Source organism: Lasioglossum baleicum, chromosome 9, assembly GCF_051020765.1.
Source record: "Lasioglossum baleicum chromosome 9, iyLasBale1, whole genome shotgun sequence".
NCBI lineage: Eukaryota > Metazoa > Arthropoda > Insecta > Hymenoptera > Halictidae > Lasioglossum > Lasioglossum baleicum.
The window spans coordinates 1,458,873-1,480,651 of NC_134937.1; the positions used below are offsets into that span (position 1 = coordinate 1,458,873).

The 21,779-nt window shown below is 40.5% G+C and overlaps 2 protein-coding genes across 7 annotated transcripts in view; one reads left to right on the top strand and one right to left on the bottom strand.

Annotated features, from left to right (window-relative positions):
- LOC143211859 (histone-lysine N-methyltransferase SETMAR-like) overlaps window positions 1-10,037 on the bottom strand; it is a 266,618-nt gene extending 256,581 nt beyond the window's left edge. The window contains exons 1-3 of one of the 2 annotated variants that reach the window (XM_076429915.1): window positions 8,843-10,037; window positions 8,562-8,700; window positions 1,912-2,007 (exon numbers count right to left, since the gene is read on the bottom strand). The gene's annotated coding sequence lies outside the window, so the exon portion shown is untranslated. Of the gene's footprint in view, window positions 1-1,911; window positions 2,008-2,191; window positions 3,856-8,561; window positions 8,701-8,842 lie in introns of those variants that run through there. The other variant, XM_076429916.1, reaches the window with a different exon arrangement.
- The window catches only part of Nahoda (DOMON-like domain-containing protein nahoda), a 46,746-nt gene continuing 30,768 nt past the window's right edge, over window positions 5,802-21,779 (top strand). For 3 of the 5 annotated variants that reach the window (XR_013009554.1, XM_076429880.1, XM_076429879.1), the window contains exons 1-2: window positions 5,802-6,355; window positions 15,871-16,243. Coding sequence is in view for 4 of the 5 variants with exons in the window: in XM_076429880.1 (XP_076285995.1) it covers window positions 16,069-16,243 (175 nt within the window). In the remaining variant the exon portion in view is untranslated. The remainder of the gene's footprint in view (window positions 6,356-15,870; window positions 16,244-21,779) is intronic. The other 2 variants (XM_076429878.1, XM_076429881.1) reach the window with 2 other exon arrangements.

Sequence of the window (21,779 nt, forward strand, 5' to 3'; positions counted from 1 at the left end):
GAACTGTTCGTCCAGGAGAAAAATTAAGGGCAGATTCGCAATCAGCGCATAAAACTCTATAAGTACCACCATCACAATGCAAAACGATACTTTAACTTACTTTTGGCACACCAAATTTTGTATATTTAGTATACATAGAAAGATCAATATCTTGATAACTCTTCAGATCACTGTGATTATCATGATAAATTTAGTTTTCAACATTACCATTAAATATGTAATCAGCTTGTTTATTTTTGTAAGTGAATAAATATTACTGTTATCGCGATTTCATTATTGAAAATATGAGTATTAACTTACTTTTGTTATCCACTGTATATAAGAACGATTTGTAAAGGTATTGGATAATTGCAGAAGATAAATCTGATTTTCAGAAAGATCAAGACGTTTTCGAAAATTTGAGAGTTCAAATCATCTAGTACTATGTATCAATGTCACATAAAAATGTTCCTCTGTCACTACATTGGTACTTCTAACTACAGTAACTCCGTGCACAAGAAGACTGGGTTAATTATATAGAAAACAGTATTATCAATTAACCCCCCGAGCGCTGTGCCGGAGTCATTTTTAACCGGGAACATCCAAATTGTCATTTGTCAGTGGGTAACGAAAGTATTCGAACGCCTTTTAAGACAGAATAACTTTTATATAATTGTACCAAACGACCTGATTTTTTATAATCAATTAGAAGTATTGGTTTATGAAATGATATGCAAAACAGATTTTCCTAAAATTATAATTTACAAGGTTACATGCAAAAATAAAATAGGCATTTTTTAAAACCTTTTTATTTGGGCCCCCTTAATGAAAATTTAAAATATATGTTTTGTAGATCTATGTTAGTTATACATATGCTGAAAATTTCATAAAAATCGATTCGCATACACATGAGCTACAAGCGATTAAAAATGTTGAAAATTGTAGTTTTGCGCAACTTTTGATCAGCTTCTGCTTAAAATCCACAATATTGTACAATACATCTTTCGTTGCGTGTCGTTTTTTCCTGCGTCAACCGATTTCGATGAAATTTTCAGCATGTGTATAACTAACATAGATCTACATAAACAAATATTTTAAATTTTCATTAAGGGCCCAAATAAAAAAGTTTTAAAAAATGCCTTTTTTATTTTTGCATATAACCTTGTAAATTATAATTTAAGCAAAATCTTCTTTGCACATCATTTCATAAACCAATACTTCTAATTGATTATAAAAAATCAGGTCGTTTGGTACAATTATAAGAAAGTAATTTTGTTTTAAAGGGCGTTCGAATACTTTCGTTACCCACTGTAAGTACTGAATTTGTGGCAATTAAACTAAGTGAGTAGCTGTTTCATTGGGGATATCGGAAAGACTAATGTGTCCACACGAGATATGGTCAAAAGTAAATGTTTAAAAATTATTAATTAGAATTACAAAGCAATTTTGCTAATTGTCAAACAAAATCAACGTTTCGATCCTAGTTTGGATCTTTTCAAAGATTTATTTGAATCGCGTCTGTAAAGTAAATATGTTATAATAATTTTAAAAAACAGAACTATTGAATGATTATATTGAATAATTGAATAATCATTCAATAGTTCTGTTTTTTAAAATTATTATAACATATTTGAATCGCGTCTGTAAAGTAAAATTATTATAACATATTTACTTTACAGACGCAAAAAAGATCCAAACTAGGATCGAAACGTTGATTTTGTTTGACAATTAGCAAAATTGCTTTATAATTCGTAATAAACGATCGAACCATTGCGCCGAAAGCATTTAAAAATGTATTAACAGCAAATACGATCGATAGAAGAAACATATTTATTAATTAGAGCTGTGAACGGTCTTAAGCATTACCAATTATAGTATAGCTATCAAAATCGTCCATTGTCCGAGGGTTAAATGAATGCAAAGCGTCCTTACTTTTAGTTGTCCGGAGTCCCTCTAGAATTAGCTGCTTATAATTAAACTGCGTGCCTCCACGCATAGGATCCGCGAATTCATAAAATGCAAGAGAACCTGTAAGCAAACAGAAATGAATATTACTTCTATTCTTGAAATATTCCAGAGAACAGAATAAATTTCTCGTTGCAATTTTCGCGAGACAAAGAATTTGCATGCAGATTCGAAATCTACTGTCTATCGCGAGATCGCGGTCGAGAGTCAGATATGGCGTTGGAAAACCACATGGACGATTGGATACCGATCTGTACGGCTGCTCATGTTCTGGTTGCTATGATATTTCCGAACGGGCCATGCTGTATCCCGGCCCGATATAATCCAGCTTAATAGCGGGGAGCAAAGCGAAACGATCGCGCGGTAGATTTGCTCGGCAATCTGCACGCCGCCCAAGGCGCGAATTAACACTGCACAGGCCGTGCTTGAGGCCGCGTGTCCGACCGCTGCCCGCTTTCCATTCCGATCGAGCGGATTTTGCTCAGCGCAGCCGCGATTTAAAAAGAAACCAGCTCCGGCATAAATACGATCGACGATAATGCAGCCGCGCGAGAGCACGCTTACTACAAACGCGTGGTGTACCGATTCAATGAAATTTCGTTTCCGCTCGGCGTAACGACGCTATCGGAATACCGATTCGACGCGAAGGCTGAGTTGCATAAATATCCGCGACCAGAAAACGCAAACTCGTTGAGCAACCGGCGAATTTCGCGCGACGTCCTCGCGCGCCGCCATGCGCCATTTCAAAACAATTCGGATCTCCGCTCGATTCGATCCACGAACGCCCCAAATCGATTGTAAACACTTCTCTGTCCGACCTTCTCGCTTTATCAGATTTTTGCGAACCACTGTGGATTTTTATACAACATAAAGATTGTCTACATTCGGTGCTTTTCTTAATTATTTTAATACGCCGAAGACCAGATATTGATTTAGATCCATTTAATCCTACTATTTTAAAGTTTACTGAATTTTGTAACAAATGTTTAAGCCCACACTCATTTAAATTGGTTCGGATGCAAGATATTTGTTTCAGGGTCAAATCAAGGTCATGTACCAATATCGGATTTGTTCCAATCAAGTTTCAATCAATGTGTGATAAAATAAAATTTACATAACCACTGAAATTTCAAAATTGAAAATATGTGGCTACCAAATCTATGATCTGATACAAATTCAAGGCTTCAATTAGTTTTAAATGATGTACAGAAAGAAACATCAATTAGTCGAAGAGGGAATGCTACGTTTCTGGCAGAAACCATGACGCATGTCAAGTTCGAATAATTGTTACCGAACAGCCCATATGCTGGCAACTATAAGGGGCGAACATTATCCGCGCGATATATGCAAGTGCGCGGTTATGATCTCCCTTCCCTTTTCTCCCCACGTCACATATTATTTCACCATCTCGAGAGCATTCGGATTTCATACTTCGCGAACGGATTCATAAAGTCAAGAATCTTGTACACAATGCCTACGGTACGAGCAACAGGTGCAACGCATTCCCCGATCAACAAGTATTCGCATGAAATGGTATAATCTGATTCGAGACTGTGATTTCTATTGAGACATGCTACAACGAACTGTGTGCTATACTTCCATTACGGAATTATAGATTATGTTTTCAAGTTTGCATTGCAAGCAGGGTCTCGAATTAGTATTCCTGTTTAAATCCGTGCATTCGATGGTAATTTTGATATAGACCAGATAAGGGTAAGAAACGTTCTATATCCTTGGAGCGCCTTGGATTGCCCCCTGGGGCAATGCTTTGAAGCAAACGATGTCAGAATGGGAGCAGATTTATAATCTATCCTATTGTTTTGAGCAAATCGACATGTAAGAGGTAAACACAAACTATTATAACTTTGAAACAATTTGAATTTCACATTGTACTACAGTAATTCTTCGATCGAAGTCCCAACACCCGTGTTTTGAACGGACTTCAATAGTGTAGGGAGGCTATTTTTTATGACAGCGTGTACCGCGCCGAGACTTCAATCGACGAGCCGAACATAGAGAAGGACAGAATGAAATAGGATCGCGTGGCCGAAGCGTGTCGCCGTCGCCGGCACAGTTTAAAGGCCCGCGTTGTCCCTGTCCTTCCTTGCTCCCGAAACTTTCACCGTCGATTAAACCACTAAATACAGTTGAAATTGTATCGTGTTTGGTGTCATGTTAATCAGAGGAACGCCAGGAATAAGCTAGTAAAAGTCCCATAAACCGATAATGAAAATTAAGAAGTTTGAGAATTCGATTCACTCGAGTCGATATGTGGGACTTTGACCTACACTCAGTAGGACCTTTCGTCCAAATCGGAGACAAAATCAAAGAACTTTCGATAGAAATGAGGTAGAGCGATGAATTGTTTTTTAAATTAAAGCTGAAACTTTGCAGAATATGGTAAAAATAGGGAGATTATGGTACGAACGTTTTTTAACCTTGAGAAAATTCGTTAAACATGTAGAATTTCAAGAAATCGATTTTGCAATATCCTGAGGTCGTAGGCAAATTTTGAAACCAGATTTGAAATCAGCGTGAAAAAATCTACCAGAAATGATGTGTCGCATGTTAAAAAAAAAATTTTCCCGCGCATGGTTTTGGAAAAATCACAATTTTCTTGAAGTTGTGCAAGTTTAACGAATTCTTTCAAGGTTAAAAAACGTTCGCACCACAATCTCCATAATTATCCCATATTCTGCAAAGTTTCAGCTTTTATTTAAAAAAAATTTCATCGCTCTATCTCATTTCTATCGAAAGTTCTTTATTTTGACACAGATTTCGTCGGTTTAGCCCATTGTGCGGCGCGGCGTTGGCCGGCAGTGGAGTGAGAGTAGGCACTGGACTTCGATCGCACAGGCGACCCAGGACATCGATTGAAGAATTACTGTACATTCCGATAAACACGATGCACCCTTAACACATTACCGACCGGTGATTATTGCACAATTTTGAAAAATCTATGGTACATGACTAAACATTTTTTAATGGAACCTTCAGTAGCAACAGGAATTTTTATTGTGAACTAATATGTCACTCTCTCTAACGTCATCTAATAGTTAAATGTAAGATTGCTATGTAAAAGAAAATTTCTATGCTTTCTTTTGGTACAGCACAATTATTGAAAATCCTATTAATAGGCTTCCGGTAAGTAAAGTGTTAAGTTATTAGGAATGTTACTGTACTGAAAACAAATTCAAAAAACAAATTTATATTGTGATTTATAATATTCCTTACATGTATACTTTCATCATAATAAAGATTTTTAATGTTCGAACTGCTCCGAAGCCCCTCCCAGTCACAGTGGGCGTACCCCTAGTAAGAGTAGGCGTGGCTCCGCTGCTCTCGGAACCCGAACAGCGCCCCACAGGGCAACCGGTACCATAGCTTTGTGCATACCGCAGCATTTTCGAACCAAGTACATCAAGACCCGGTTAATTGTCGCTTTCTAACCCACCATCTCAAGACCAAGTCCGTTGAAGCGTGCCTCGTATCCAATAAACTTTCTACATCCGCTCTGAACGTTCTTCTCTGTATCGCAAGCGATTTAAACGATCTCCATCTTCTTCTCATGTTATTCGCCACAGATAAGTGTCGCGAAGGAGCCCCGGACCTGCGACGCATTGCTGGACCTTGCTGTGTAGCGTCATACCGTGCGCTGTGAATTCGTGGCGAATCGGTGTGACCCGAATGTCGTCCGATCTGCCTGTCAGAGGGAGCCAGAGCACAAGAAGACGTCAAGTTCCACGGCACACGGGAGAGGTTGTTGTGGAGGGGGTACAGGTAGAGTTAGTGGGCAGGGGGTCGGAGGGGAGCTGGCAGGTATTCAGAGGCGAACGAGCGAGCAGAGCCAGGCTCAAGAAAGCAGGCAAACAGGCGCAGGCGGCCCGGTAATGGGCGGGGGGCAAACGTAAGGGGCCGCGGGAGCGTAAAGTGAGTTTTCGCTCGCGGCTGCTTTGCAATGCCAGGCAGTCGAGGTGAGTCGAGTCGAGTCGAGCGGAGCCGAGCCGAGAGCCAGTCAGTCTTGGACGTGGCCCCGTCGCATCCTTCTCGCTGCAGGATCCCTCGTGCCCGACCGCAACCACCTGTCGAAATCGACCCGATCTTATCTCGGACCGTTTCCACGAACGCTCCTCCTCGATACCTCGAAATGGCCGCGTTTTCTCGAAGCCCCCGTGCCCGGAGATCGCCGGCCCAGTGAATCATCGATCGATCCCCGTGAGGATCGGATCCATCGAATTGTGACTCTGTTCGCTGATTTTTCTCGGCTCGTTTATCTCTCTCTCTCTCTCTCTCCTACAACGACCATGTACTCGAACTAAGATACGTACTGTATCACGGTGAACAGTGATATTTTGTGTGTGCGTGAACGGGAGGATCAGCTGTGGCTGTTACGGAGAACGATATTCAACAGGTAGGAGCAGCTTTTCTTTTTCTCGCGTCAGAGACGTCGCCGGACGGTTTAATGAGCGCTCTTTCTTACCGGCTGCTAGAAACTACGCTCCTGATCATCTAACGCAGTGAAAATTCGAATGGTCCCACTTCCCAATGATACTTTCTACCCACTCGAATTTCAGTCGAAAGTCTCTTCTCGCTAGTTTTTACTTTTTCGTTCGGGATACTCGCTCTGGTTGTTTCGATCCTTCTTGTTAGAGACTATGCTTTTGCTTTTAGAAATTCGTATTAAATTAACCAGATCAGTTCTAGTAACAAATTATGCCTAGACACAAACAATTCTGTTAAACCGTTCAGTGAAATGTAGTTGGAACTGTTTTGGTACAGTACGAACTTTAAACGTCGTTGCAGTTAGTTGAAATTTAGAATCACAGATAAGAAATTGCAGTGCATGCCTTGTTTTGAAATCATTGATACAGTCGACTGTGCCCGAGTATTATTTGATCTGGAATATCGAAATCGTTATTCAACTACTCAGCTTCTAGCGACTGATAATCGGTAGTTTTAGGAACATCAAGAGGTCTAACTTCCAAGTACCTCCACAGATGTGTCAAAAAATGAAATAATGTAAAATGATTTAGAATAACTGCAGTGTGTGTGTTTAATCAAGCACTCGGTATACAAACACAAATGCACCGGTGTGTAGACTAAAGTTAACACCAAGGACAATTAGAAGTCCGCGATCGAGATCGATGTCGTCGACGCGGTAGAAAACCGAAAGCGTCCGCGAAATTGAATGACGTGAAAATTCAACCGATCGTTCTGAATAAAATCATTGTCCAACGAATCACGCGCGATGACACTGGCAATCAATTCCCGTCGCGAGACACGGACGCAGACTTGTTCAACCGATTACGACGACGATTGTTTTTGTTTTCCTTTTTCATCGAGCAACGCTTCCTGCATCCACCGCGCGTCATACTTATATTCTCTTGTATCCTGCAGGTAATATCACGTGTGGCGTAATAGCTCATTATACGTAGAATGCCGGTGAGAGGAAACTTAATGATAGTAACGTCATCGGCGTTCCTCGCCTCTTCGTTTTTCTTAATTACGAGCCGAGAGATTGCGCCTTTCGTGTGCCGCACAACACGCACTCTACGAGCACTCAGCCGTCCGTACTCCCACTTTTCGATTGTCTTTTTTCTGTGTGGGACAGCGCCGATTAACTATGCACGCCATATAGTCCAGTCAATGAATGCTCATAGGGGAGGCGTAGAGGGAAATGGAAGGAACACAATTTTTAACTTTGGGCCTTTGTTTGGACTAGTCAGGAGGTAAACATACTAAAAGTCCCTACTCCTGGGAGGTGAGCGAGCTACAGGGGGGCACGTAGAAGTCACCTTTTTCGGTTTTCCACTTATATCTCGGAAACTATGTGTCCTAGCGATAATACCATTCCATACAAAATTAAAGCTGACAAAATGTGCTATAAGATTGATTCCATTCAGTTTTACGCTATCTCGCATAGTTTCCGAGATATCCGAGCTCAAAGTTACTTATTGTGAAAAAGAAATTTTTGCCTCACGTGTTTTGCCTTACTTGACTAGCTTCAGCACAATTAGTGAACTTCGAGCGCGGATATCCCGGAAACTATGCGAGATAGCGAAAAACTGAATTAAATCAATCTTGTGGCACATTTTGTCAGCTTTAATTTTATATAGAATGGTCTTATCGCTAGGACGCATAGTTTCCGAAATATACGCGGAAAACCGAAAAAGTGGACCTTCTCCGTGCCCGCCTGCACCCCGCTCACCTTCTAGGAGTGGGGACTTTTAGTATGTTTACCTCCTAACTAGTCCAAACAAAGACCCAAAGTTAAAAATTGTGTTCCTTCCGTTTCCCTCTACAACTTTTCGTTGACTGGACTAATACGAGAAAGAAGCGTTTGTTGCTCGAGATTTTAAAACAAGTTCTGAATTCAAATCGATTCGAATGAAGGTCTAAAGCAACCAAGGAGCTTTAGTCTGTTTTTCACATATTTGGAGCATGGCTACAAAGCTTCTGAATGTTTTGTGGCCGTCTGAATCAGTGGTAATCTAAATCTGTAATCGATCTGAACGTCAGACATCTGCGACAGGTTGCCATGCATATATTAAAATATATTTTGTGTTTCAATAATGACATGATTAACAAGTGTAAGCACCTTACCGAGTCTTACTTACCGAGTCAACCAACGTCTATGAAATTCATAAAACATTTGCCTCTTCCTTGAAGTGAGTGAAATTAAGCAATGTAGACTGGGCAGGCTCTCTGGGTCCAGAAGAATGCTCCACGGGGCAATATGTATCTGGCATTCCCCGCCTCCCGGAAACAAAAAAAGGACAATATGTTACAGATTTGTATAATCTATGAATGAAACGTATGAAGAATTTATACAACAATGGAAATAGAGAGTCCTCGCACGAATCTACACAAGAACATTTATCTATGAAATCTTGCTTACTCTATCACGAGCTTTTCGGAGCCAGAAAAATGACTTGATCCAGGCTCTGCAAACGCCGTGACGCGGCCCTGAATCGAACCACGAGCGAATTCTCGGTGCTCCATCCCATTTTCAGCCTCTGATGTTCTTGTCTATAGTAGAAAGTAAGAGGCGCACTCTCCTCGTGTTCTCCCCATTGTGCCCGGTTTGTCGCGCAGTCGGCATTGTCTCCATCGTTTTTCCCTCGCGCAGGGAAAATACTTCTGCCTTTGGTCGCGTTCCTATCGTACGTTATTCCAGTTGATCGCGTCGTTCCAATCGCGCGGTATAATGCCGCGGGATCGCGTAATATCCTCCCGAGGAAGAGAGCGCGCAACAAGCCCAGTGGGAACGAGACGAGAATCCGAATGAAACGAGAGAGCCTCGTTTTCCACGACACACACGTCGAAGGAGAGCGTGCTCGTTTTAACGGTCGCAGTTTCGCTTCCTTCTTAGCCCGGTCACGCGGCGAATTCCCATTTTCTCATCTCTCGCCCCAGCGCGATCTCCCCATCAATGAGAACGATCAGTCACCACCGTGACACGTTTAGAAACGCCGTCCTTTTTTCCGTCTCCTTTTCCTCTCCGAAGAAACGTTTCCTCTTTCCATTATACTTTTGCCATTGTTCCGCGGACTCGAACGCGACCCATTTCGATACAGCTGCACACGTATATGGGTATCAAGGTGACGTCGCATTGTTCTGTATCTGTTTTCTTCTCTACGTTTCACTACCTTTTTTTCGGTATTGATTAACTCTGCACCGACATTTTCTAGAAAACGCGGGTACATATCGAGATTAAATTTATTGTCTTGTTTTTTCATGTGTGTTTACCAGAAGTAATCTAACTAACTTGTCCTTATTCTTGAAGTTTTATTAAACGATGAAAGATAATGGAAATTTTTCTGCCAGTAACGTCGGAATGTACCTGTTCAGTTCAATAGCTCAAAAACGTCTTCGATCATCCCAGAGATGCGTTAGAAAACATCGTTGACACAATTTCTTCTCAAATCTGGTGTTTCTTTTTTCCATGGATCATTTCGTGTAGTTCGAGCGGACGCTACAATTTGTTTTGACATTCGGCGAGCATAAGCCAGCACTAGTCCAGTCAATGAATGCTCATAAGGGGAGCGTAGAGGGAAATGGAAGGAACACAATTTTTAACTTTGCGACTTCGTTTGGACTAGTTAGGAGGTAAACATACTAAAAGTCCCCACTCGTAGGAGGTGAGCGGGCTACAGGGGGGCACGTAGATGTCACCTTTCTCGGTTTTCCGCTTATATCTCGGAAACTATGTGTCCTAGCGATAATATTATACTATTCCATACAAAATTAAAGCTGACGAAATGTGCTATAAGATTGATTCGATTCAGTTTTTCGCTATCTCGCATAGTTTCCAAGATATCCGCGCTCAAAGTTCACGAATTGTGAAAAAGAAATTTTTGCCTTATTTGACTAGCTAACTCTTCAGCACAATTAGTGAACTTGAAGCGCGGATATCTCGGAAACTATGCGAGATAGCGAAAAACTGAATTGAATCAATCTTGTGGCACATTTTGTCAGCTTGAATTTTGTATGGAATGGTCTTATCGCTAGGACGCATAGTTTCCGAGATATACGCGGGAAACCGAAAAAGGGGACCTTCTACGTGGCCCCCCTGCACCCCGCTCACCTTCTAGGAATGGGGACTTTTAGTATGTTTACCTCCTAACTAGTCCAAACAAAAAGCCAATGTTAAAAATTGTGTTCCTTCCATTTCCCTCTACAACTTTTCGTTGACCGAACTACACAGCATCGCGCTGAAACGTAGAAGGTAAACAGTGACGTTCGAGAAAGTTTAGCGTCCGATCAGCCGCGTGCTTATTTTCTTATGAAAGTACGTTTTTCTGTTCTTATTAGAACCGATGTTGCGTTTCAAGTTCGTCGATGTTTTTCAATGTTTTGCGAGCAGATGCCAGTGGCTGGGAACACGCCACCGTGACGATTTTCCGAGAGAGGGAGAAACGTTTCTCGAGATCACGCATGAGATCGATCGGCGGCATTTAGAGCGCGGATAATAAGTGAGCGAGCAAGAACATCGGTAAGGACAACGACATCGGTGTTCTGTGGAATGTCAACTCGTTTTCCACGAGCCGTCGAAGGCGGATCGTTTTCCCTACGTAGCCGAGCCCGCTCTCCCACCTCGTTCTGCTCTTACCTCACCTTCTTCAGCATGGCGTTGGCTATCCGAGTCGGAGCTCCACGCACAAGTGAGCCGTTCATCGACACCGATAGAAATCGCCGTGTGCCCTCGGCTGGAATGTCAATTAAACCCCTCCATCGCTCGATGAAAACTGTTCTCCACAGACCCACGCGGAGAATATCTCGAAAATAATACCCGAACAAACAACCGACAAATCTCTGAAAACGTAACTCCACTGAAATCAGATATCACGTGCATCGTTCACACTCACTTCAGTTTTATGAACGATCGTTTAGCGAATTCGAGATTGAATCGCGATCGACGCATGTACCATTAATTTCAACACTTTCACTAATGGATACATGTTAACCATTAATCGATTGCGTGCGTGGCCGTTTCATTTGCTAGCTTTGTACCAATTTCTGTTCATAGTGTTTCTACTTGTTGGTAATAAGATTTTCAGTGACTGTCGAGAAAGGATACTGGGAATATCTTGTTGTTGCTAAAGAAATGATTCAGGCTTTTCCGCTGTGAATCACCGACTTTTGAGAACGATGAGACAGCCTCCGACTGGACCAGGACACAAGGACCCACGCACAGATTGTTACGAACAAATCGAGGCTACGGGAAAAAACAATTAGGGCCACCAAAGGCCAAGTCATCCTGGGCAAACGAATGAGAAATTCGGCCGACGTCGAACCCCCGATCATTCCTCGCGCGGTCCGCGATCCACGAGCGCAGGATCGGCCTCCATGTTTACGAAAACACGAGCGGAATGCCGTGCAGCGAGGATCGTGTGCGCGTGCGCGATTAGCATCTCGGCGGATCGCGCGAACCGTTGGCTTCTCGGAATTTTTCGTCGCCTCTCGAAAACCGTAGAAAGCCGCTTTCTGATGAGATAACGTCTATTTTTGCGAGCCACGGAATCCCAGGGACAGAGGTAGCGAGAGATTTTTCCATCGAGCTTTGGCTTCCACTCGAATTCCCTCCCCACCGTGCACCCCCCTGGCAATTTCGTAACGTCATCAGGCGAGGGAGCCGTTTAAGAACAAGTGGAAGACTGTGTCGTTGGAGATCGGCTGGATCGGGATTCCGCAGAATGTCAGGTTTCCACGAGGCGAGAAAAAAATCCACCCTATACGCGCGCGCGCGTTGCAACTCCGCCGTTGCACCTCTCCGCCTCGCTTCTGAGCTCCTCGTACTCCCACTATCTGTTTTTCATCTGCACGCGAGTGAATTGCACCTCCCAGGTAGGCGATCTCCGCGTACTTCGCCGATGAGGCTAGGCTGAGGCCATTCTGAGGCCGCGCTCGCTCGCGCGCGCGCTGAGGCCACGCTCAGATTCCTCGGAAGGAGATCCGCTCCCGGCCTGTCGCAACCTCTCTGCGTAGAAACGTTGTCGCAACCGTTCACGAATATGTTAATCTACGTCGAACTCACCCGCGGATTTAATAGCTTGCCCTTTAATCCTTCGATCTATACTTTCAAATTTTAGGCCGGCGAAATCTCCCGGCTATTCCCACATTCCATTTACCCGCACGGCGCACAGTGGGAACTTTCGACCAAACTCGATTCAAAATCAAAGAACTTTCGATAGAAATGAGGTAGAGCGATGAAATTTTTTTTAAGTTAAAGCTGAAACTTGGCAGAATATGGGAAAAATAGGGAGATTATGGTACGAACGTTTTTTAACCTTGAGAAAATTCGTTAAATTTTCACAATTTCAAGAAAATGTGGTTTCTCCGTTACCACGGGCGGAAAATTTGTTTTTTGACATGCTATATATTAGGGCTGTAACTTTCCTTCGAAGTCGAAGATTTCGAAGCTTCGAATTTCGTCTTGCCTTTCTTTTCATTTTGTCCGCGATATCCGATTTCACCGAATTTAATAAAACTCATTAAAAGTTTGTTTGCAAAGTATTATTTTTCAAGTACATTCGTGATATAATCCCGAAATTTATTAATAGAGTGCAATCTTTTAACTTTAATTTAATTACGAAAAGTCCAAACGGGAAGTTCAGTGTCATTCACCGGTGACTGAAAGTTAATATTTTTATTCATAAAAAATCGTGACATGGTATGAAACTCATAAGTTAGAACTTCATCCGTTTCGAAGACTTTGAAATTTCGAGCACTTGGAAGACTTCGAAGCTTCGTTCCTTCGAAACTTTGAAGTTCCTTTCGTTCCTTCGAATCCTTCGAAGCTTCGGGAAAGTTACAGCCCTACTATTATATCATTTCCCGTAGATTTTTTCACGCTGATATCAAATCTGGTCTCAAAATTTGTCTACGACCTCAGGATTTTGCAAGAAATCGATTTTTGTGAACAGAAATTATGTAATCATTTTTCGTTGAAATGATTTGATAACCCACTAGTTTGAAGGTATATTGTATTATCATATATAAAACACAATATAATTAAACATAATGAAGTATTCGAACGTTTATTTGACGTATATCACTTGACGCGCGCGCGCGCGAACAGTCACGCGACGTATCATCGCTGCGATTGTCGCTGGCACTCCTTGTAGGCTATGTGTGACCGTAATGTAATTTAACTTAGATATCTATTTTCCATGATTATATTTTCATTTACACGAAAGTAAGGTAAGTATTTAATCTTTTTAACTTATTTCTCATCAACGAATTCTTTAACTTCCGGTGATAAAAATAAGGATAAGGTATCACCAGAAGTTAAAGAATTCGTTGATAAGAAGTTAAAAAGATTAAATACTTACCTTACTTCCTGTGTAAATGAAAATATAATCATGGAAAATAGATATCTAATTTAAATTACATTACAGTCACACATTCACTTCAAATTTGAATTAAAAACCAGTTTGTTGACACAAGTACTCGCTCATTCACAAAACAGCGCTTAAAAGTCTCTAAATGAAGCTCCTTGAAAACCTCTTTATGCCTTTAAACATACAGAACGTACAAATTCACGTTTTATTCTTTTCATGCAAGCAACACAATGCTGACAGTTGTCGAGTTTCATGCACTGTGCTCGACAGCCTGATATAATTGTTCTCATCCGCTTATCTCGATGCGCACGAGTCCTTCGCCTTTGTCTCTTCCGAATTCTCATGTCCAGCTCCTCGATTTCGTGTTCCGACCTTCGTTTCGGACGATTCCCCGAAAACTTTCCCTGTTTCTGTTCGCTCAATGTCGTCCTTAAACCTTGCGCGTGAACATGGAGGTCGGTCCTTATTTTCGTTTCGCAGTGTCGAAGAGGTGGAAGCGAGAAAGGAGGAAGTCGCGTGCGAGTCACGGTGTCGTCCTTCCGTTCGAAGGACCGTTATTCGCCTCTGCGATGATTGATCGATAGTATTTGCGGTCGTCGGTATTTCAAGACGGATATTAAATTCAGGAAATTATACGTTTCGATGGAACGCTGTAATTTTGCCAGCCATTCATTAATACTTATCATTGCGACGCTTTTTCCGATTCGATTGCAGCCAAAGGTTAGCACGCGCACGCATTCTTGCGGCAAAAGGTTCATTTCATTAAAAAATACCGCACATAATCGTGCAAATCAAAAATATAACGGAACTACGTTAAACTATGTTAAATCCTTCAATTGAATCTTTCCAGTTGTAAAAATGATAAGAGCAGTTACGATTACATAATAATTACGCAGTTAAATAAATCCGTTTATGTAAATATCTTTATGCTTTCAGTAATAGAGTAAAATAAAAAATCTGAAGCGAGCCGTTCCGTCTCGAAACTTTTGCATCTCATTATCTTCTCGAGCAGATGCAGAAAGCGAGTAAAAAATAATTCACGTGTTATCGATCGCAGGAATTTCACGCAACGACCGTTTACACTAACTTTGCAGTCCGCTAACAAGGAAGTGTAATTAATGTTCGGTTAAACGAAGGAGTATTCCTGTTTTCGAGAATGAGGTTACAATAACCACATCGCCAATTATATAACAAGTGTTTCACTCCTTCCCATTAACGAGTATAAATAACGGGCACGGTAATGTTAGGCATGCACTTTCTAAAAATTTTGTAAATTGCTTTTACAACACCGTCTCTAATATTCTATTAGTCGAAACGGAGTGGTGCGCGGGACGGGACGTGAGCGACCATTTCGTGAATACATATTAAGCATTCGAACGGTGTCGCAGGTGGCTCGACGGTTTATGCAAGATCATAAGCTCGCGCGAAGTAATAATTTATGCAATCTTAACCAATCGAGTTGCCAAAGAGCAAGTTTCCACGAGCCTCGAAAACTGGCCTTGAATTCGTAGAGCACGCGTCTCGATTACGCCAACTTTCAGCACCATCGATACCAAGATGGCGTCCGAGGAGGCGAGAAATGCTCTGGTTCTTTCCTTTCGTTTCCGAGCTAAATGTACAAACAGATATTCAAACAATATTCCTTCAAACGTGGGAAAACGAAGAAATTGTTTCGCACCGTACCAGTTGAATTACCAATCGTATAATAAGCAATGTTAGTTTTACAAAAGTCTAAATAATATTTCTTAAATCATCTCTGTACGATTTAAGGGTTCTATCAAATTTGAAGATATTGAAATCATGATTCTCTTCGCAATAACCGTATCGACGAAAATCGACGAGTGAATAGTATAAAGAATATGTATACAAAGTTGGAGCCTATCGCGGTAAAATGCAAATGGAATGCTATTCTAACGAATAAATAATTCTCCGAGGACATTCTCCGGAACTTTCCTCTGTGAATATTTTAATCGTACGACGCGTTTGGATATTCAGGAGAATTTTTTGCGGGCAAAAAGATAAACGACGGTAAAACGTTCTGAGGAAGACGGACGAGGTAAGAATTCGCTTTTTCTTGTTCCAGGCTGGCCTCACCGAGGCGGAAGAAGTTAATCAACGAGGGGTGCCCATGCCGAGCGTCAGGAAAAATCAGCAGGAGGGTCTCAGGCGCGCGAGAGGAAAATTCCCAGAGGGAACAAGCACGAGGTGTTCAGTGAAAAAGTAGTGTTTGTGAGCGTGGACGACGCTGGACGATCGTACGAGAGCAAGTTACCGCCTGAAAATGTCATCGAAAACGTGTTCCACGGTAGTCGCGGGACTGATCCTGCTGGTATTGATGGTGATATCGTACAGGGAAGTGCAAGGACACGTCGCCTTGACTTTTCCACGGGCGAGGAAGTACGACTTGGACTTTCTGGACAACTCCAGGACACCGGGACCATGTGGAATGCCTCGTGGTGAGTCCTACGTTCTACTAATATTTGTGTAGGTTTCGAGATGCAAATAATTACAATGTACACACACTATCGTAACGAGCCTTGCCTTTCACGCCGCTACGCGGGAATGCTCTCCGTACAGTATTTATCACAGAACCGCTTAAAATAAGTATGTTAGGTGTACAGCGCACCCAGGGCTCGTGAAAAATGACGACCGAAATTAAAGGAAAGGTTCTCGATATTTAACCTGACCCAGCTTCGTGGAAAAATCGTGGACAATGATCTACCGAGGCTCATTTCGTAGGGTGAAATCTCTACTTTCACTTCCTTAATTTGTTTTTTCCCGGAGATACCTCTGCATTAGGAATTTGATGAAAACAAATTCAAATGTGTCCCACACTTTAAGATTGAAGCTAACTGTTTACGACGATGCCATAAAATCTTATGCGTGATATTTTATTACCATTTTATTGCGGTTTAAAGTATAACTGTTGCGCCAGCGCTCCAATAATCAAAGTGAAATGAAATAATAATGGTAATAAACAGAAAAGAAGGTTGAGGAGACAAATTCAAAAATTTGGTCCACTCAGAAAACATTGTTTTGCTCGAAGATTTGCGTACGTATTTGGTCAGAGTTATGAAGAACAACTACGCTATTATTTTTCTCGGAGTGACTGTTCTGTGCAAACCTTGGCCTCTTTGGAGTCAGTCCGTGACAAGGCTGAATTGGTTTGTTATTAGTGCACGATACAGAGACATCGACTCTTCTAATAAACTACTGGCCTGCAATACGCTACCATATCTATGACACTGAACTGGCGTTACTCTACAAACTACTATGCTAATAGTTTATCGACAGCCCGTATATGTCAACGAAACTGATCGTTACACCATAATCGACTATTGGAGTACGTACGCACGCGTTGTATCGGCAGTAATGTTGTCACTATTTTCGTATGAACACCTGCTGTTATTAACCCCTTTCTGTTCTAATTTCTTTGCGGCTACAACGATTAGAGCGTCTTTAACAAATGTTACAGAAAAGAAAAGAGAATTTACTACTAGACTGCGGATCTTTATGCAAAATAAAAATATTTTGCGACAATTGTGGGCAATTGGACTTGAATCAAAATTCATTTAATCGGTCAATAGATCTTTTACATTGAAAACATCACAAGAATATTCTTAGATTCTTCGAATCTTGTACTGTTTTTATATTTCACCCAGACAATTTCTTGATAAATGCATAACAATCCGCAGTCTATTTATTACATTAAAATTTGATTTCCTCTAAAAAGAAAAGCGTAACCTTTATATTTGTTCTACTTTGTCAAAATCATTAACACGAGTCTGACACGTTATAGTGTGGCAGGGGGTTAATTCGTTTAGTACTTTAGATAATATTGCATAAAGCTAATAGAACTTCATTGATGAATATCAAAATAGTTTAACACGTTCGCTGCCAACAATGAGTTTATCTCGTAGATCGAAGTTTGTGTTTATCGCAAAAACCGACTACGATATAACTCGTATAATTAATAAAACAATTAAAAATTATCTAAATTCAATATCTTTCCCATAAATACATGTTTTGTATTCTTATTTTACAATGAATTAATTAAAATTTGTTGACGGCATTTTTCCTTCTTTTGCGTTTTTCTCGAAACTACATTTTTTTACAACTGGTGTAACAAATACCTCGGAAACTATACGTTCGATTTACTTCAAAATTGATACACATAATTCAATAACATTATCTATCGCCAATTGTTTATAACAATCGTTTAAAGTTTGATTTTTTTGGTAAAAATTGAATGTTCATTTTTACTTCGCTCGCATTTGTACAAAAATGGGTTTTTCTTGAAATCCCTATGCTTTGCGATAGATACTTTATCAAGGAACAATAAAATCATGAGTTTTTTAGTTTCTGATAATCGTGGGCGCTCACAATCCTCCTAACGGAGGAGTACTGCAAGACAACGGATAACTCGGCCATTTTTTAATATCTTTTAATGAAATTTACACAATATGTCCTTTAAAATATGCCCTAATCATATATAATACATGCACTCAGCAAATTAAGTCTCCATACACCCTTTAAAACAGAATAACTTTTTGTAATTGTACCAAACGATCTGATTATTTGTAAGCAATTAGAAGCATTGGTTTACTAGATGATGTGCAAAACAGATTTTACAAAAATTACAATTACCTAATCAGGTTACATGCAAAAATAAATATAGCATTTTTTAAAACTTTTTTATTTGGGTCCCTAATGAAAATTTAAAATATATGTTTTGTAGATCTACAGTCAGCGGCAATATTAAATGGACACCCTTAAAAATCGCATAACGTTTTAAAAATTGGTCCAAAGGACTTGAATTTTTTCAAGATGTTAGACCGGCTAGTTCGCTAGAGAATAAGTAAACAAAAATTTATTACGATTGCAATTGTTAGGAATTATACAAAATTTTAAAAAATGATGTTTTGTCAACTCTTTTATCTGGGCCTGTAACGATAGTTTAAAAAATGCGTTTAATTTATATGCATACTGAAAATTTCATCAAAATCGGTCAACATTGCATTGAGCTACATACGTTTAAAGATGACAGCTTAAGGGTGAAAGTCGCAGATTTTCAGCCTTGCCAGGGCATTTCGCCCTTACGATTTCGATGAAATTTTCAGTATGCATATAAATTACCGAAATCTGTAAAACGCATTTTTTAAATTATCGTTACAGGCCCAGATAAAAAAGTTGACAAAACATCATTTTTTTAAATTTTGTATGATTCCTACCAATTAAAATCTTAATAAATTTGTCTTTACTTATTCTCTAGCGAACTAGCCGGTCTAACATCTTAAAAAAATTCAAGTCCTTTGAAGTAATTTCTAAAAAGTTATGCGATTTTTAAGGGTGTACACTTAATATTGCAGCTGACTGTATGTTAGTTATACACATGCTGAAAATTTCATCGAAATCGGTTGACGCAGAAAAAGACGACACACATCGAATTTGATCTCGTATTTTCACCATTTTTAACCGCTTGAAAAATTTTCAACAGGAGTGTAACTACTATAAATCTACAAAAAACATATATTTTAAATTTTTATTAAGGACCCAAATAAAAAAGTTTTAAAAAGTGGCTTTTTTATTTTAGCACGCAACCTTGTAAATTGTAATGTTTAGAAAATATTTTTTGCACATCATTCAGTAAACCAATGCTTCTAATTGCTTACAAAACATCAGGTCATTTGGTATAATTATAAAATAGTTATTCTGTTTTTTAAAGGGTGTGCGGTGACTTATTTTACCGAGTGTATAACCCAGACCAATCTTATGAATTTTTTAGATTATACGACCATTGATAAACATTCAAACTTCTTGCTAGCTTAGTTGAATCGTTTGTATTTGAGAGATCATAGTAATAGCATCGTAGTATAGCATCACAGCAGTTTTTCCATATTTAAAACCTGTATTTTACCTTTGTTAAGAGGAATTATAGTATACATTTTTGTTTATTAATAGATAAATACAGTCACAAGCAGAAAATCCGTATGATCCATTGATTGTAGTCAGTAACTTTGTAAAATATAATACTTAATCTTGTTTGAATATTTGTGATTCTTTAAATAAGACTGTAATAACACATTTTTGTTATTTCATTAAATATAATAAACTTTATTCATTCAAAAATTATGGATTACTCTTGTTTGAATGCTTGAATAGCCAGTTTTCAATTATTATTCATTATTCATACGATTTTTCAGACATTTCCGGTGGTGTGACAAGAAAATGTTTCCTACAAAAACTAATCAGTACACAGTCTTTTACAAATCTCAGTACAAAAAATTTCAAAAAAAATTTTTTCTAATCAAAAATTGAGGTCACCTTCATTATTTATTTATAACTATATATTTTTTATTCAATAATGTTATAGCTGACGCCAAGACGAATCCAACGACCTATTTAATGTGGTGTTTATGTTTTGAAATAATGGTGAAATAGGTGTGAACTGCTATCGATCTGGCCCACTGTGCGACGTACCCCTTAATGTGACGATTACACCCTTAACACTTCGTGGACAAATACTGACTTACACGATGTCTCAACCACTAATTTGTACTGATTACTTGGAGCTAATAGGAAAGAACAGCTTTTCACGCCCGATACATACATACATGCAATTGTAGCAATTTTTTGCCAGCGTTCCCATGTCGTCCCCCAGCTGTACACCTCGGAGAGGGAACGAGTCGGTGAAACTCGAGACGTCGCGACGTCGACAGGTAGAAAAACAACGGCGAATCCCGTTCGATAGTGTTACCGACGGAGCAGGTATCTCCGGATGTTGCCGGATCGTCACACGATCCGTGGAACGCGAACCGGAAACTACCGATGGAATTTTCGCGGTCGACTCCGAGGATGGCGTCGTTAGTCGATCGCCGGGATGCCGGAGAGGGTGGCCAGAGGGGGGAAGCGAGGAGGTGAGGGACTTCTATGGGAAAACGACATTAACACGAAGACACGTTCCCGGTGGGGATAGCCCGCTAGTCTGATTCGAGGCGACTTTCACCGGCTCGCGCGAAGGGAACTCGAACCTCGGTGCCCGGCCATTACCTTCCACGTCTTGCCTCCACTATGCACGTACGGTGCACCGTGCACTTTTTTCCACATGCCTGCGTTCGCCGGGAATATGTGAACTTTGGATGCACGCGTATACCCGTGTGGATCGAGTCGCTCGCGGAGCCGCGCGCGTGAAATGACGTTGTTTGAAAAGACTGCCTTTTCGACGCGGCCCTGGCGTAAATCTTCCGATCCGAGAAGATACCGGTACATACAGTCGCTCGCAAAAGCTGCGCGTCACAAATTTCATGGATTATACACCCATCCTTTCAATACATTCTTCATTAAACATGAAATAAAATGTGAAACTGTTTTAGAGTCATTTAGAGTGCAATAAATGATCGACAACTTTCGCTACATATATAAATCCACACCGAACCGATTTCAAGTGAATGCTAGCCCATCAACTCCGCATATCTATCCTCTATGTTACCTTGGCTCTAAGATCTAGCGGTTACGTATGCGGACATTTCTAATGCGCTTTTTGCGTAATTGCTACCGGTTTAAACTGAGCAACGCATGACTAACCGAACATTTAGATTGTCAATAAATTTCTTACAAGATAACCAATCCATTTTTACGGGCCCCGTGTCGTTCCGGCAGACAAAGAATGGCTCGCATATTTTAAGTTCCACGTAACTCCATCTCCGTACAGTTCTCGTAACGCTGAGATCGTCTTCTCCTGTATTGGCGCGCGAGAAATTCCATCGTTGACCACTCAAGATAAAGGCGTCCCGAAAAAGTTCACGGGATATCAAAAAAATTAATCGCTCCGATCGAGTTGAAGGGGCACCGAGCACCGGCTCCTAAAAGCTCTCGGTGTTATCGAATACCTTCTGTCTCGCCTGTTCCCTACCCTCTGGTTTAAGAGATGTAGGATCCTATTAACTAACCACCTCTTCTTAATTTCCACATTCTCCATAATCTCGTCATATA